The sequence below is a fragment of the Procambarus clarkii genome, chromosome 46 (genome assembly GCF_040958095.1).
Source record: "Procambarus clarkii isolate CNS0578487 chromosome 46, FALCON_Pclarkii_2.0, whole genome shotgun sequence".
NCBI classification, from domain to species: domain Eukaryota; kingdom Metazoa; phylum Arthropoda; class Malacostraca; order Decapoda; family Cambaridae; genus Procambarus; species Procambarus clarkii.
The window spans coordinates 28,390,564-28,404,642 of NC_091195.1; the positions used below are offsets into that span (position 1 = coordinate 28,390,564).

Genomic DNA, 14,079 nt, shown 5'->3' on the forward strand with positions numbered 1-14,079 from the left:
GAGACCAACTTGCCATCATGCAATAGAACAATCACTAGACTCGACAAACCCTATACAACTTTTTTTTATACTTCAAACAGCATCTATAAATGCTGCTTTAGTTTAAGGTAAAAAAACTAACTAATTACATTTTCAGTTAAGCTTATTAGTTACAGGAAAGTACAGTATATAGGTACAGTATATATTTATTTTTTCACATTTTCAGACTCCAGATTTGGAAGCAGCTACAAGGCCATAAAGCTTGTTATCACCTTCTAGAAGGCACGAGACATCATTATTTAGGATCAAACTTACCATTTGAGCTCTCCATACTGCCATTATTGTCTTCTACTAGCATTGTGCACACAGACAACATTAATGATGCTGCCTCAAATGAGCAAGTTGTCACAGTGAACTCGTTCATTCAAGGAGAAGTTAAGTCACTGCATGAAAAAATACATATCCTTGATTCCTGGGTCGGTAAAAATGTTTCCATAACCTCAAAGGGTCCTTGTGTTTTCTTAGGGATGCAGTTACAGGAATCAAGTATAGTCATTAATTCACCAAGTGGACATGTTTGGCAGATGTACCCTGGAGAGAAAGATGACGTAGTCACGTGCCACGGATTCAGTGATGACTTATCAAGGGTACAACATGACGGAAAGATAACTATCTTCAACACTGAATGGGCTACATTCCTTGCCAGAACTGGACTAAATAAGGACGACTTGTGGCCAGATGTCAAGAGCCATAATCAAACGGCTTTAACAGCCAAATTGTTTGTTTTGAATTGTTCTATTGAGGAACAAATCCAAATAATCGTGACTTTAATTGGAGCAATTACTGACGATGAGACTCAATTAAAATGGATGTCAAAAATTGAAGGGTGGAAAAGCTGCTCTAGAGTTTCACTCTTAGAGGCTGCCTCAAGGTGTAGCCTTAAGAAAATAATGAAAGAACGAGAAGATATATACCTGGAGACTGTGAAGCAGTTCATCGAAGAGACTGCAGATGACGTAGGCGGAAAATCTCTACTTCAGTACTTCAATTACCTGGTGACAAGTAAGGACATTTTTCTGGCTAATATGGTTTATTCATTCCTTGCATTACAAGGAAGTATAATATATGTGTGTGCATTTGAAGTCCAATAGTTTATCATACCATCACTCCATATATAACTAGAACATAAAGTAAACTTTTAAAACAACGTTTGAAAGCTTAAGAAATTTAAAAGATACAGTGCTGTTGTCTATTGAAGAGTATGTACAGTAATGATGATCTCAGGATCCATTCATAATCCGATACACCCCGGCTACCTGGGTTTGAGAAATTCGGAAAGGACTGCATTTCCCTACAGCTGCATAGGGAAAAAGACAGTGTATAGGTGGGGAAAATGAGAGATCACAGTCACTACTATGCGAGTGTAACTAATGGAGTAATAGCGCCCTTTCATTTATATCTTCTTTATTAGTTTTTAGTTATTGACAAAGGCCAGCCAATCTAATACAAGCAGAAATCAATATTATAGGAAAGCTGAGTTAATAATTATCTTAGGGGGTACCAAATCCCTAAATTGGGGGAAGGGGGACTTACTTACTCATTGACTACTCCCAGAACAATGCTACTTGAAGGTCAGCTCCATTTTCCCCATCTCTACTTTGTCTTTTACTAAAAGATGCTGGAGATTATTGGTGAAATAAATACCTTTATACAGTACAGTATATAAAATACTGTGTTCTCAAACTTCACTCTCTCTCTCTCTCCAGATATATCTGTGAATCTTGCCATTCAAAAATGATAACCTAACTTTAAAATTCATATACTGTAAATTTGTATCTTTTATACTATTAAACAATTCTTGAGGACAACTTTTAGTTCTTCTAGTGGCATATATACCAGAAGAACATCAGCAGCATATAACTGCATCTCCTGCTTCATTTTCTTCCCATCCATTTGCTCCAACCACTTGGGCTGGACGGTAGAATGACGGTCTCCCTTCATGCAGGTTGGCATTCAATTCCCCAACTGTCCAAGTGGTTGGGCACCATTCTTCTTCCCCTGTCCCCTCGCGGTCACCTGTCCCTCGATAGAATTCTTGGTGACTCGGATACTTTTGATATCGTTCGCCTTATGCGTTTTTGTTCTCGTATTGGCATCCTTGGTGATATTTAGCGCCCTCTGATTATTTTGCGTATTTGATGGTGCTACATAGCCTTCCCGGTTTGGTGCCTTCTTTTGATAATTACTTACTTACTTACTTCTTCCCCTGTCCCATCCCAAATCCTTATCCTGATCCCGCCCCAGTGCTATGTATTTGTAAAGGCTTGGCACTTTCCCTTAATAATTCCCTCCCTCCCATCCATTCAGTTGCAATATCACTTATCGTAGGGATGCCCTGTGGGTAACCTAATTGTTCTACCAATAAAGGTTTTATTAAACCATAGAATAATCACCTATATTTACTGCTTGTAATAATTATGATAATAATTTTATTAAAAATATACAGAAGAACATGATACAGTGATTAAATCAGCTGTTACATAAATGCATATCTAATAAAGCCACTGTAGGATGCAAAGTATTTTGGGAAAACTTAAAATAAATAATTGAAATTATTTAAATGCATAAATGGGTAAACATTTCAATATTAAATGGTAAGTAAGCTAACATATATAAATTATTCAAGAGATTTAGCAAATGGTATACAATATTTAAGAGAGACTTATTGATGAAAGGTGTATACTACTTTATTAAAGAATGTTTAGTTTTACCACCAGTACCAATATAGTATTTAATATTTACAGTAACAACAAAATACAAAATTAACTTGCTTTTGATAGGAAAATGTTTCTTGAGAGAAAAAAATACCCGGCGCATAGATTCGATTCCTCGTCACGGCTCCTGTGGATTTTCGCATTGAAATATCACGATAATGTGATTTTTCTGTGTATAAAATATTTCTCGTTTCATTAGCCACGGGTTCTGTTATAGACCTCTAGGAAGCCTATGAGGTCAAGATTAGTATTGCAGTTCAGAGTTTTATACTCTACGTACACCCGTAGAGTACACGTGAATATGTTCAATATCAAAGTCACTTCTCACACTCAAGGGTTTCAGGAAGGGTGCTGAATGCTGTCTGGGATTGGAGTTTTTGTTTTATTCTTGTAATTGCTGATTTATGTTGAGTAATAATGGGTTGTAGATAATTTAGAGTTGTAGAGCCCCAGGAACGGATACCATGGGTGAGAAACCTCACTGCATCACCCTCCCACTCCATACACAGTACTGCACTCTTCACAACTCTTCAGTGCATTCAGTGGCTCATCTCTAGTACCTGTTGAAAGTTTCCTCTACATACTTTACTGAAATGGACCCCTTTTTCTATTAGTACTTCCAACATTTATTTCTGGGGGAGCCCCGTCGGGTCCCCGGAGCTTTACCGGCTGATATGCTAATGTCAGACTTTGGCATCAGTCATGTGTATGGAGTTCTAGGGCCTACCGGGGACCACGAGCCAGAACCTGGCCCCCTCAGAGAGGCAAGGGGAGCAATGGCCTATAGAAACCCCCGTGTGGTTGGAAGCATTCTATGTCTGCCATCGACCAGGTCAAGCATCCAGAAAGGTAAGCATTCCAAAACAAACCCCTATTCTGGTGAAAATTGCTACCTAAAGCCGAACTAGTGGATAGAACTCTTCAACAGAAAACAAGGAAACTAGTATGACGTCATACGTCACCGCGCCGCTGTCTGCGCAGCTCCCCCCTCCCCGGGAGGGGGAAGGGGAAGCCCCAGACCTCCCACGCCAGCTATCCACCCATTAGTTCTTCAGCTGATGCTATAGGCAACGGTTATGTGCTCCGGCTCCAGTGGTTGTTTCAGCACTGTACCTAGAGTGTGGTGTCTGTTTTCTAGGTGGTGCGTGAGCCGGGAGTGATTCTTCAGTACTCGGGCAGCATGCGCCTAGGGTTCCCTTCCCTAGGTGCCCTGTAAGTACTGCCCTTGGGGCTTGGGGCCACCTTCCACAAGTTCCTTGGGTCCTGCCCCTGCTTGGCCGTTTACTGCTGGTTTTCGGCCGCTCTTTGTGTGCTCGGGTGTTCTGTCTCCCTTGTTCGCCTTAGAGTAAGGGGTAGTTTTTGCACTGGTGGGGCGCAGGGTACTGTGCAGCTTGTCTTTACCAATCATAGCGGCCGGCTCTGTTCGGCATGGGTACGCTGTCCTCTTGCGGGGTTTTCTTTTTCTTTTTGTTTATCTACCTGGTGGGGGGGTCTGCCTTCGTTCTTGCCCCTTTGTGTCCCTTGTGTTCTGAGTATTTTCTGGTGGTACCCCTGCTAGGTCCCCGTGAGTGTACACGTCCCGGGGGTTCAGCTCTTAGAAAGTTGTTTGGTAGCTTTGGGTGCCGGTTAGCAGTACCCTGCCTGGGATTACCTGAGCGCGAGTCCTCTTATAGTAAACGCTCGGGACCCTGGGAAACCCCTGGGGGCGCGCGGGTCCGATGGATGTGACCCCAGAGTCCCCCCCTCGCTTCCAGCGAGTTTGAGGGTTGCTCTCACCCTTTGTCTCTGGGTGACTCTCTGTTTTGCCTCCGTCTGCTGCCTGTGGGGTCGGTGACACCTTCGACCCGGAGTCGTGCGAGTTTGGTTGCTCGTTGTGGCTCGGTTACCCAGTTGTGCTAACAAAGCGGGTGCGGGCAGCAGGGGCGTTGCACTTGAGCCTTGGTGGTGGCAACGTTCTCGTGGTTTCCTCCCCGGGAGCCCTGGGGCTGCCCCGTTGTATTTCGTTTTGGGACTTGGGGGTGTTGGTTGCTTCGGTTCCATCCACGCCCCCTTGTCTTTCCCCTGGATCACCCTTCCTGCCTGCAGCCGGTTCCTTACCCTCTGTAGGTTCGGGGCGGGGTTTTTGATGGTGTTGAGACTCGGGCAGTCTCGGGGAATTCCCCTTCTGGGGTAGTGACGGGGGCATTTGAGCCTGTTCCTCCAGCCGTGTTGTACGAGTCTGCCAGTGGGCTCCCTTCACTAGTGTTTTCATGGCTGCCCCGGTTTTCTGGTACGGCCGGGGCTTTGGGGGAACGGCTCGGCCCCAGGGCCTGTCGTGTAGGTTCCCGGGGCTGGGAAGGGGCTGACTTGGGGGGCCTTGGCCCCGTTGGACCCCGTGGGGGTTTTTATCCCCCTCTAGGCGGGGCTTGTGGTTACGTGGAGTGGGGTTTTTCCTCCCCACTCGCCGTACGTGCTGTTGGGCATCGGCCTCTCCCGGGCTCGGTTCCTTGGCCTTTTGAGTCGGTTGGTTCCGTCCTGTGGGTGGATGTTTCCTCCCACCCCTTTTTGGGATGGTGTTTTCGTCATGTTTCCCCATTCGATGGGGTTCTGCGTGACTTCTGATCTCGGGTGCGCCTGCGCCTTCGTGTGCCTTCGGGACTAGTGTTGGCTTCTATGTTCTCGAGGGTACGGGAAGGCTTTTCGCTACTTCCCGCATTATTGGAACATCTGTTGGCTCCTCGTCCTTGTCGCCCTCTTGGGCTACTTGTCGCCCTCTTGGGCTACTTGTCGCCCTCTTGGGCTACTTGTCGCCCTCTTGGGCTACTTGTCGCCCTCTTGGGCTACTTGTCGCCCTGTTGGGCTACTTGTCGCCCTGTTGGGCTACTTGTCGCCCTGTTGGGCTACTTGTCGCCCTGTTGGGCTACTTGTCGCCCTGTTGGGCTGCTTGTCGCCCTGTTGGGCTGCTTGTCGCCCTGTTGGGCTGCTTGTCGCCCTGTTGGGCTGCTTGTCGCCCTGTTGGGCTGCTTGTCGCCCTGTTGGGCTGCTTGTCGCCCTGTTGGGCTGCTTGTCGCCCTGTTGGGCTGCTTGTCGCCCTGTTGGGCTGCTTGCCGCCCTGTTGGGCTGCTTGCCGCCCTGTTGGGCTGCTTGGCGCCCTGTTGGGCTGCTTGGCGCCCTGTTGGGCTGCTTGGCGCCCGGTTGGGCTGCTTGTCGCCCGGTTGGGCTGCTTGTCGCCCGGTTGGGCTGCTTGTCGCCCGGTTGGGTTCCTTTTTGGGCTCTTTGCTTCTTTGGCCGGTTTTATTGTTCTTGCTTCCTCTTTAGGCTACTTTTCTCGTGCAGTAGTCCTGGCTGGCGCCTTCCCGCTGGGAGGGTGTGCGGTTCGGCCAGCGTGTTATGCGCATCCGCCGTGGAGTTTGTTTTGGTCTGGGCGGTGTTTCAGTGCTGGTGTTTTGCGCCCTTTTTGCTACAGTTCTTCGCCTCTCGTTCTTCTCCCTGGCTGCGGTATGTGCCCCTTCGTGCCGGGGGTGTCCTGGTTCCCAGTTGTGGGGAGGGCACTGCGGTTTTCCCTGTGTCATGGGTGTGGACTGCCTCCTTCGCCTCTCCCTGCTCTCCTGCGGGTCCGGCAGGGTCCGGCTCTGGCGTCTTCACCTGGCGGTGCTCCCAGGTTCTTCTGGGCACGGTTGAGTCGTGTCAAGTTCGTGCCACCATTCGCCAGGTGAGTTTCTGCGGTCTGGCGTCATTTGGCCAGGCGCTGGATGCGGTGTTGTTTATATACCTGTCTTTATTTAGGTATCTTTTTGTACGACTGAGACCGTTCGCACACCAGTGACTGTCCCTTTTTCAACCCTTCCTGTCCCCCTCATGTGCATGTCCAACCCATGCTGGAGTCATTCAGGGGACCCTCCTTTTTTACTGTTGTGAGGTGTGGGGGTTGTAGGGTTGGTTCTGTACTCACCTGGTGAGGCTCCTGACTGTGCTTGCAGGATTTGAGCTCTGGCTCTTGGGTCCCACCTATCTGGTAGAACTTGCGGGATAGTACCAGTGGAGTGCAGTGGTGCCATTGGCACATTTGGGGAACACTGTATTACCATCAGAGGTCTGTGCTTGTTACACGACCTACTTGCGAGCATAAGCCTTCTTGCTGGTTCGTCCGTGGACTTCCAGGGCGCACTAGCCTGTTTTCGTATGGCAGTTCTGGCCCGTCCTGGTTGCGGGGGTATGTGGGCCGGTGGACTGCTCCTAGCAGCTGCCTGGTGGGCCACCCTCTGGCCGGTCTAGCCTGGCTTTGGGGCGGGCTTCAGGTGTAAAAGAGCTCCCAGTACCTCATCCAGCAGGTATCGAGCGGGGTTTCTCCGCCGTCGGTCGCCTGGTGCAGGTTTCTGGGCCTGCAGGGTTTTGTCGTGTCTCCGTTGGCCCTGTCTGGGGTCTGCCTGCTCCGTTCTCTGCCTTTGCAGAAGGGAGTTGCTATTTGCATGTTGCATGTTGCAGTGGTGCCTGTTGTTGCTGCTGCACGTGTGCATTGGTACCGTGTTTCACGGTGGCGTGTCCTTGTTCCTGTGTCCGGTTGTGGAGTGGCACTTTGCTGTCGTTTTGTGCCTGGGGATTGCGTGGGGGTTTTTCTGTCCCTGCCTGATTGTCCACCCCTGGTTGTTCTCCTGGGGTTTTTGTGCTTCTGCTCTTTCTTCCTGCCTCCTCTGCAGCAGGGATGTTCTGCGTGTGTTCTTAGGCGTTGGTCAGCCTGTGTCCTGTGATGTGCTTCTTTGTCTCGGTCTATTGTAGTTGTTCGTACCCCTTGGTTCGGGTACTGTTCTGGCGGCGACCCTTCCGCCTTCTTTGGTTTCCTAGCTTGCCCTGCCGGTTGGTTTTTCTGGGGTCTTGCGATGTCTCGCGTCGGACCCGTCGTTTCTGAACTCCTGGCGGGCTTGCATGCTTTGGGGAGTTTTTCTGTTTAGCAGACGTTCCATCTCCTTGTGCCGCCTGGGTTTCGGTGGTCACGCCCGAGATATTCCCGCGGCTCCGCCTTTTTCCTGGGCTCGGAGGGGCCTTGTCGGGGCTGCTTATGTTCTGCCACGCGGTCTCGCCTCCGCTTGGTGGTCGGGTGGCTTCGTGGTAGGTGTCCCACCTGCGTGCTTCTCTTGGTGGCAGTATGGGGTATTTTGGCGGTCCTTCCTTTTCCTGTCCCTTCTTAGGTGGTTACTCTTGTTAGCTTGGTTTACTCTCGGCTTGGTTTTCTGGTGGGGGTTGGGGGCCGTCGTCTTGCCACATACTGTCGCCTCTTTTCGTGCGGCGCGGGCGGAGCCGCTTCAGCTTGCTTTTGGTCTTGGTGTTGCTTCTGCACCGTTAGTCAGCTGTCTTGTGCGTCGTTTCACCTCCGGCCTGTTCGTGCGCCGCTTGCACCATCCTGGTCTCTGGTCAGCGTGCTCTGTCTTCTCCTCGGTTGGTAATGCCCCTTCGGTTCAGGTGTGTTTTTTCGTCGGCTCTTTCCTTTGGGCCTTTGCCTCTGGGGGTTGAGTCGCTGAGTTTTCTTGCTCCTTCGGTTTTTAGCGTTTTGGTTGTTTGGTGGCAGCAGTCTCCATCTTTTCTGGCGCGGGGTGGGGCTGCTGCATTCTGGAGGGGTCCAGGGTTTGTTGGTGCTTCGTTGGTCGGGCCGGGGGTGTGTCGTTTTTGTGTTCTGTGGCGGCCCTCCGCTGTTGTTTGCGTGCCACGGCGTTTGGGTCCGGAGCGCGTTTTGCGTTGATCCGGTTCTGTTCTTCCCGGTTCGCGGGTGATAGTGTCCCAGGTGGTCAGCCATGTTCTTGCGGCTAAGCTGCCTGTGTTCTTCTCTCATGCCTGTGGCGTTCGTGGCTTCGCTGCTCTCGCTGCCGTCTGGGCGACGTGGCCTTGTGGTCTTTCGGGCATGGATTTTTGGTGTTCGTGCAGGGGCCTTGCTGCTTGTGGTTCTCGTGTTGTTCCCGGGATTTTCGGGGCTGTGGCGCCTTGGGTTGGCGTTTGCTGCCGGTTGTCTCGCCTCCTTGGGGGGTGCGTGGTGTCTGCCTCCCGGTTCTGTCCCTTTGACCTTCCTCTGTGGGTAGTTAGCTCCGGGGAGCCAACGGGGCTCCCCCCAGAAAACCAGCGTTGAATGTAATGAAACGCCATTTTCTGGGTGAGACCCGGAGGCTCCCCGGCAACCCTCCCTCCCTCCGGTCGGCGTTTTTCGCGTGTTTTGACATCCAGCCTCAGAACTGATGGGTGGATAGCCGGCGTGGGAGGTCTGGGGCTCCCCCTTCCCCCTCCCGGGGAGGGGGGAGCTGCGCAGACAGCGGCGCGGTGACGTATGACGTCATACTAGTTTCCTTGTTTTCTGTTGAAGAGTTCTATCCACTAGTTCGGCTTTAGGTAGCAATTTTCACCAGAATAGGGGTTTGTTTTGGAATGCTTACCTTTCTGGATGCTTGACCCGGTCCATGGCAGACATAGAATGCTTCCAACCACACGGTGGTTTCTATAGGCCATTGCTCCCCTTGCCTCTCTGAGGGGGCCAGGTTCTGGCTCGTGGTCCCTGGTAGGCCCTAGAACTCCATACACATGACTGATGCCAAAGTCTGACATTAGCATATCAGCCGGTAAAGCTCTGGGGAGCCTCTGGGTCTCACCCAGAAAATGGCGTTTCATTACATTCAACGCTGGTTTTTTATCATTCCCAGTGCAAAACTATTGAACCACACAACCTTGTTTGATTCTTTTATTTTCTATTGTGCTATAGATTTTAAATTTAGTGATTTCATGCAATCGTCCAAAACGATAAGCGAAGAATAGTCTTTGTTTGCATCGAGGATGTCTGCACGGTCACTCATCAAATTACTTGCAAGACTCAATGGTGCCTAACCTGACTTGAGAGATGCACATATATATATCACTACCTAATGTCATTCTCCTTTATAGATACAGTACTGTATCGTGTATGTCCTTGATTTGGAGATATTATTTAGTACAGAATAAAAATTTGCATTTATTGGATAGGTTGCTTAATGTATAGTCATGTTGCTCCTGATTTCATTAAGTGATTAATAAATAATTAAATGTAGTCAAATTTGTTAAATCTTGTCTAAATTTTGTATTACCTGTTATGAAGAGAGAAATAATATGTAAATAATTCAAATAAGTTTTCAACCAATTACTGTGCCAATAGTAACAAAGACAAGCATTACTTAATGGGTTTCTTATACACCAAATAATTTGTTAATTATTTTTTTACTTAGTTTTTATTCAATGAGCGATTATGGTCTTGTTCAGGAAGGTGTGTTCTTTAAAGTCATTTCCTTAATTCTTGATCCATTCAAATTAAAAGTGCTTGGCAACAAACATATCCAATAACAAGCAATAATCCTTAAGCATGTCAGTTACTGAGGCGAGGTTTACAGGGTCGAAGGTGATGCTGCATCTTGTCTCCAAATGCAGTTTGTGCACAAGTATACACGACAATACATATAACAAGACTACTGTATTTGAGTCTGAATAATATCTGGGTATCTGTTCCAAATAAAATCCAGGACATTATGTAATATATTAAAAGTACAGTGGCAGCTCGACTTATGATTGCCCCGACATATGATAATTTCGAGTTACGATGTAAATTTGATCGAAAAATGCGACTCGACTCACGATAGTGTCGTCGACTAACGATATTTGTTGGTACACGTTTGAGTTGACCGAGCGCGTGGTTCCCGGTCACGCGGGCCGACCTGCCTCAGTTTACTAGAGCTGCCCACTTAGTGACAATCACACCTATGAGAAATTCCATTTTTGTGGTGATTTTTTGCTTTTTGAACATAAAACTGATTATTATATATCATGCCATGGGTCCCAAGAATATCAGTGGTAAGGTTCAACATATGAAAACCCATGTAAGGATGACCATAGCAAAAACAAGAGATCATTCGTAAATATGAAGATGGTGTGCGGGTTCTTGAACTAGCTAGGCAGCACAACAAATCTCAGTCAACGATATCCACCATACTGTACTTGCTAAGAAAAAGGACATTATGAGTGCTAAAGTGGCAAAAGGCATATCAATAATCACAAAACATAGAACACAAACACCTGAGGATGTTGAACAGATGTTATTAATTTGGATACACAACAAGGAGTTAGCAGGTGATAGCGTTTCAGTGGCCATCATTTGTGAAAAGGCAAGAAAATTGCATGAAGATCTTATAAAGAAAACCCCTGGAACAAGTGATGCAGAAGCGAAAGAGTTTAAGGCAAGCAGGGGATGGTTTGAGAAATTTTGAAAAAGAAATGGAATTCATAGTGTTGTGAGGCATGGGGAGGCTGCCAGCGTAGACAAACCAGCGGCTGAAAGATTTATTGACGAATTTAAAGATTTTGTGCAGAGTGAGGCATACCTACCACAACAAGTGTTTAATTGTGACGAGACAGGGCTATTCTGGAAATGATTGCTGAAGAAAACATACATTACCAAGGAGGAGAAGTCATTGCCCAGACATAAGCCTATGAAAGATCGGTTTACTCTTGTGCTGTGTGGTAATGTGAGTGGCGATTTGAAAATTAAACCCTGGCTTGTGTATCATTCTGAAAATCCAAGGGTTTTCAAAAAATATAATGTGTAGAAAAACAAAATGTGTGTGATGTGGAAGGCTATTGCTAAGGCATAGGTGACTAGGCAATTTTTTACCGAGTGGGTGAATGAGGTGGTGTGCCCTGCCATCAAAAAATATCTGCAGGAGAACAGTTTGCCACTCAAGGCCCTATTTCTCCTCGACAGTGCTCCAGCCCATCCTCCAGGCTTGGAGGATTCATTGATGGAGGAATTTAGTTCTGTTACAGTAAAGTTCCTTCCTCCCAACACCACTCCTCTACTTCAGCCTATGGACCAGAAAATCATTGCCAATTTTAAGAAACTTTATGAAAGGGCACTTTTTCGGAGATGTGTCGAAGTGACGGGTGCCACACAACTCGCCCTCAAAGAGTTCTGGAAAGACCATTTTAACATTTGTTCTGCTTTAAAACTCGTAGACAAAGCCTGGCAAGAAGTGACTGTAAGAACCATGATCTCTGGCTGGAGAAAATTGTAGCCTTAATGTGTTGCAGAACGAGACTTTGAGGGGGTTTGAGCTTGAACCTGAAGTGCCTCTTGTTGAAGAAATTGTTTCTCTGGGCTGGCAATTGGGGTTGGAGTTGGATGGTAATTACCTAATTACCTAAGTGCTGATATTATAATGGTGCTGATATTGAGGAGCTGGTGGAGGAACACAGCGAAGAACTGACCACCGAAGAACTCCAAGCCCTTTAAAAGGAGTAGTAACAAGAGGTAGCTGAGGAAATTTCTTCAGGGGGAGGAGGAGGCAGTACAGAAAGTCCCTTCCTCAAAAATTAAGAAAATGTGTGCAGCATGGGGAAGAACTGCAAACTTTTGCTGAAACGACTCGCCAAAATCAAGCTGCAGTAGGCCGTTGCCTTAACCTTTTCAATGACACTGTGATGCATCACTACAGACAAATGTTAAAACAAAGGGAAAACAAGTGTTTCTAGACAAATTTTTAGTGAGACAAACAAGCAGTGAACCACAACCAGGTCCTAGTGGTATTCAGGCAAAATGTAGGAGAGAGAGTACCCCAGAGAAAACATCACTGTCTGATGTGATAATGGAAGGGGACTCCCCTCCCAAACAGTAACACCTCTCCTCCTCTCCCCTCATCACCATCTTCCATACACCATCAAGAGTCCTCCATAAAGGTAAGATAAAGATATGAATGGTATTGTAGTTAGAGAAAAAATTGTATTCAGTATAAAATGTATTTGTAAGTTAATATTTTGGAGGGTGGGGAACGGATTAATTCAATTCCATTTATTTCTTATAAGAAAAATCACTTCGACTTACGATATTTCAACTTACGATATGTCTCTGGGAATTGATTACCATTGTAAATCAAGGTCCCACTGTACTATACTGTACAGTATTTTGAATTAATAAGCTCTTGTTTTATACAATAAAAGCCCTTATAAATTTAAGTACAGCATACTGTTTTTGCACTAGAAAATACAAATGCCAAATGTATTTAATTTTAGGAGGGCAAAGACCATTTGAGGAGATTCTACACCAACTTCATCAGCAGCTGCAGCAGCCTCGGCTCTCCACTCCTCGTTTGTTGGCAAATGTTGCCGACCTGCTTGGGTGTATGGCAGCTGGGATGGGGGGGTTGAGAAGTGGACCTGCTGCCAATCCCCAGTGGAAGACTGCCTTAATAGAGCTCAAAGTATGATGCAGACGATGAGTCACAATAACGTGGCTGAAGTATGTTGACCAGACCACACACTAGAAGGTGTAGGGACGACGACAATTCGGTCCGTCCTGGACCATTCTCAAGTCGATTGACAATCGACTTGAGAATGGTCCAGGACGGACTGAAACGTCATCATCCCTTCACCTTCTAGTGTGTGGTCTGGTCAACGTACCTCAAAGTATGATATTTTTTTACCAATGCATTAGTTTATGCAGCATCTATTTTATATAGCATGTAATATGAACTGTACTTTTGTATCTACATGCCGTAGCGCTCTACATCTCTATTTACATTACTAATTTAATCTTGCATTACTCTTATTTCTCCCACTGAGCAAGAGAAGAGAGAGATTGTGGACATGTTTTTAATGTCATGTATACAAGGAATGTTTGGTTAAGACTCCTTAGCTGGCATACATTGTCACATGTGCAGTTAGAAAAAATGAGATGGGTACATGACAAGGGAAAACAAATTATGATTAAGCTAAATATCAGAAGCCTTTATTTCCAGGAACTTTATTATTTAGGTGTCTGGGGCCAGATTCACGAAAGCACTTACGCAAGCACTTACGAACGTGTACATCTTTCCTCAATCTTTGACGGCTTTGGTTACATTTATTAAATTGTTTACGAGCATGAAAACTTTCCCATTCAACTGTTGTTATTGATATAAACAGCCTCCTGGTGCTTCGGAGCTCATTAACTGTTTAATAATTGGAAACAGAGCCGCCAAAGATTGAGAAAAGATGGACAGGTTCGTAAGTGTTTGCATAAGTGCTTTCGTGAATCTGGCCCCTGGTCTCAGTTTATCCAGCCAGAGTATTAAAGTTAAGGTGATAAAACTAGAAATGGTTTTAATTTAGCATATGATAGGAATAAATGGAGTACTGTACTGTATATCTCACTTAATGTACGTAGATGGTGCATTTCTTAAAGCTTTTGATTGTGTACAGAAGAGAAGACTGCTAAAAGTGAATGTGGTGAAAAGTAATGGTGTGGGAGAGAGAAGTTCTCTTGGCTAGAAGAGAACTCTTGGCTTACTGTATGGCAGCTGCCAATACAGTAAGG

General features: G+C 46.7%; 1 protein-coding gene across 2 annotated transcripts in view; it reads left to right on the forward strand.

Annotated features, from left to right (window-relative positions):
• Positions 1–14,079, forward strand: part of LOC123770624 (L-fucose kinase) — a 54,308-nt gene that overhangs the window by 10,000 nt on the left and 30,229 nt on the right. For both annotated transcript variants that reach the window (XM_069301880.1, XM_069301881.1), the window contains exons 8-9: positions 206–1,041; positions 12,798–12,985. In XM_069301880.1, the coding sequence (XP_069157981.1) occupies positions 206–1,041; positions 12,798–12,985 (1,024 nt within the window). The remainder of the gene's footprint in view (positions 1–205; positions 1,042–12,797; positions 12,986–14,079) is intronic.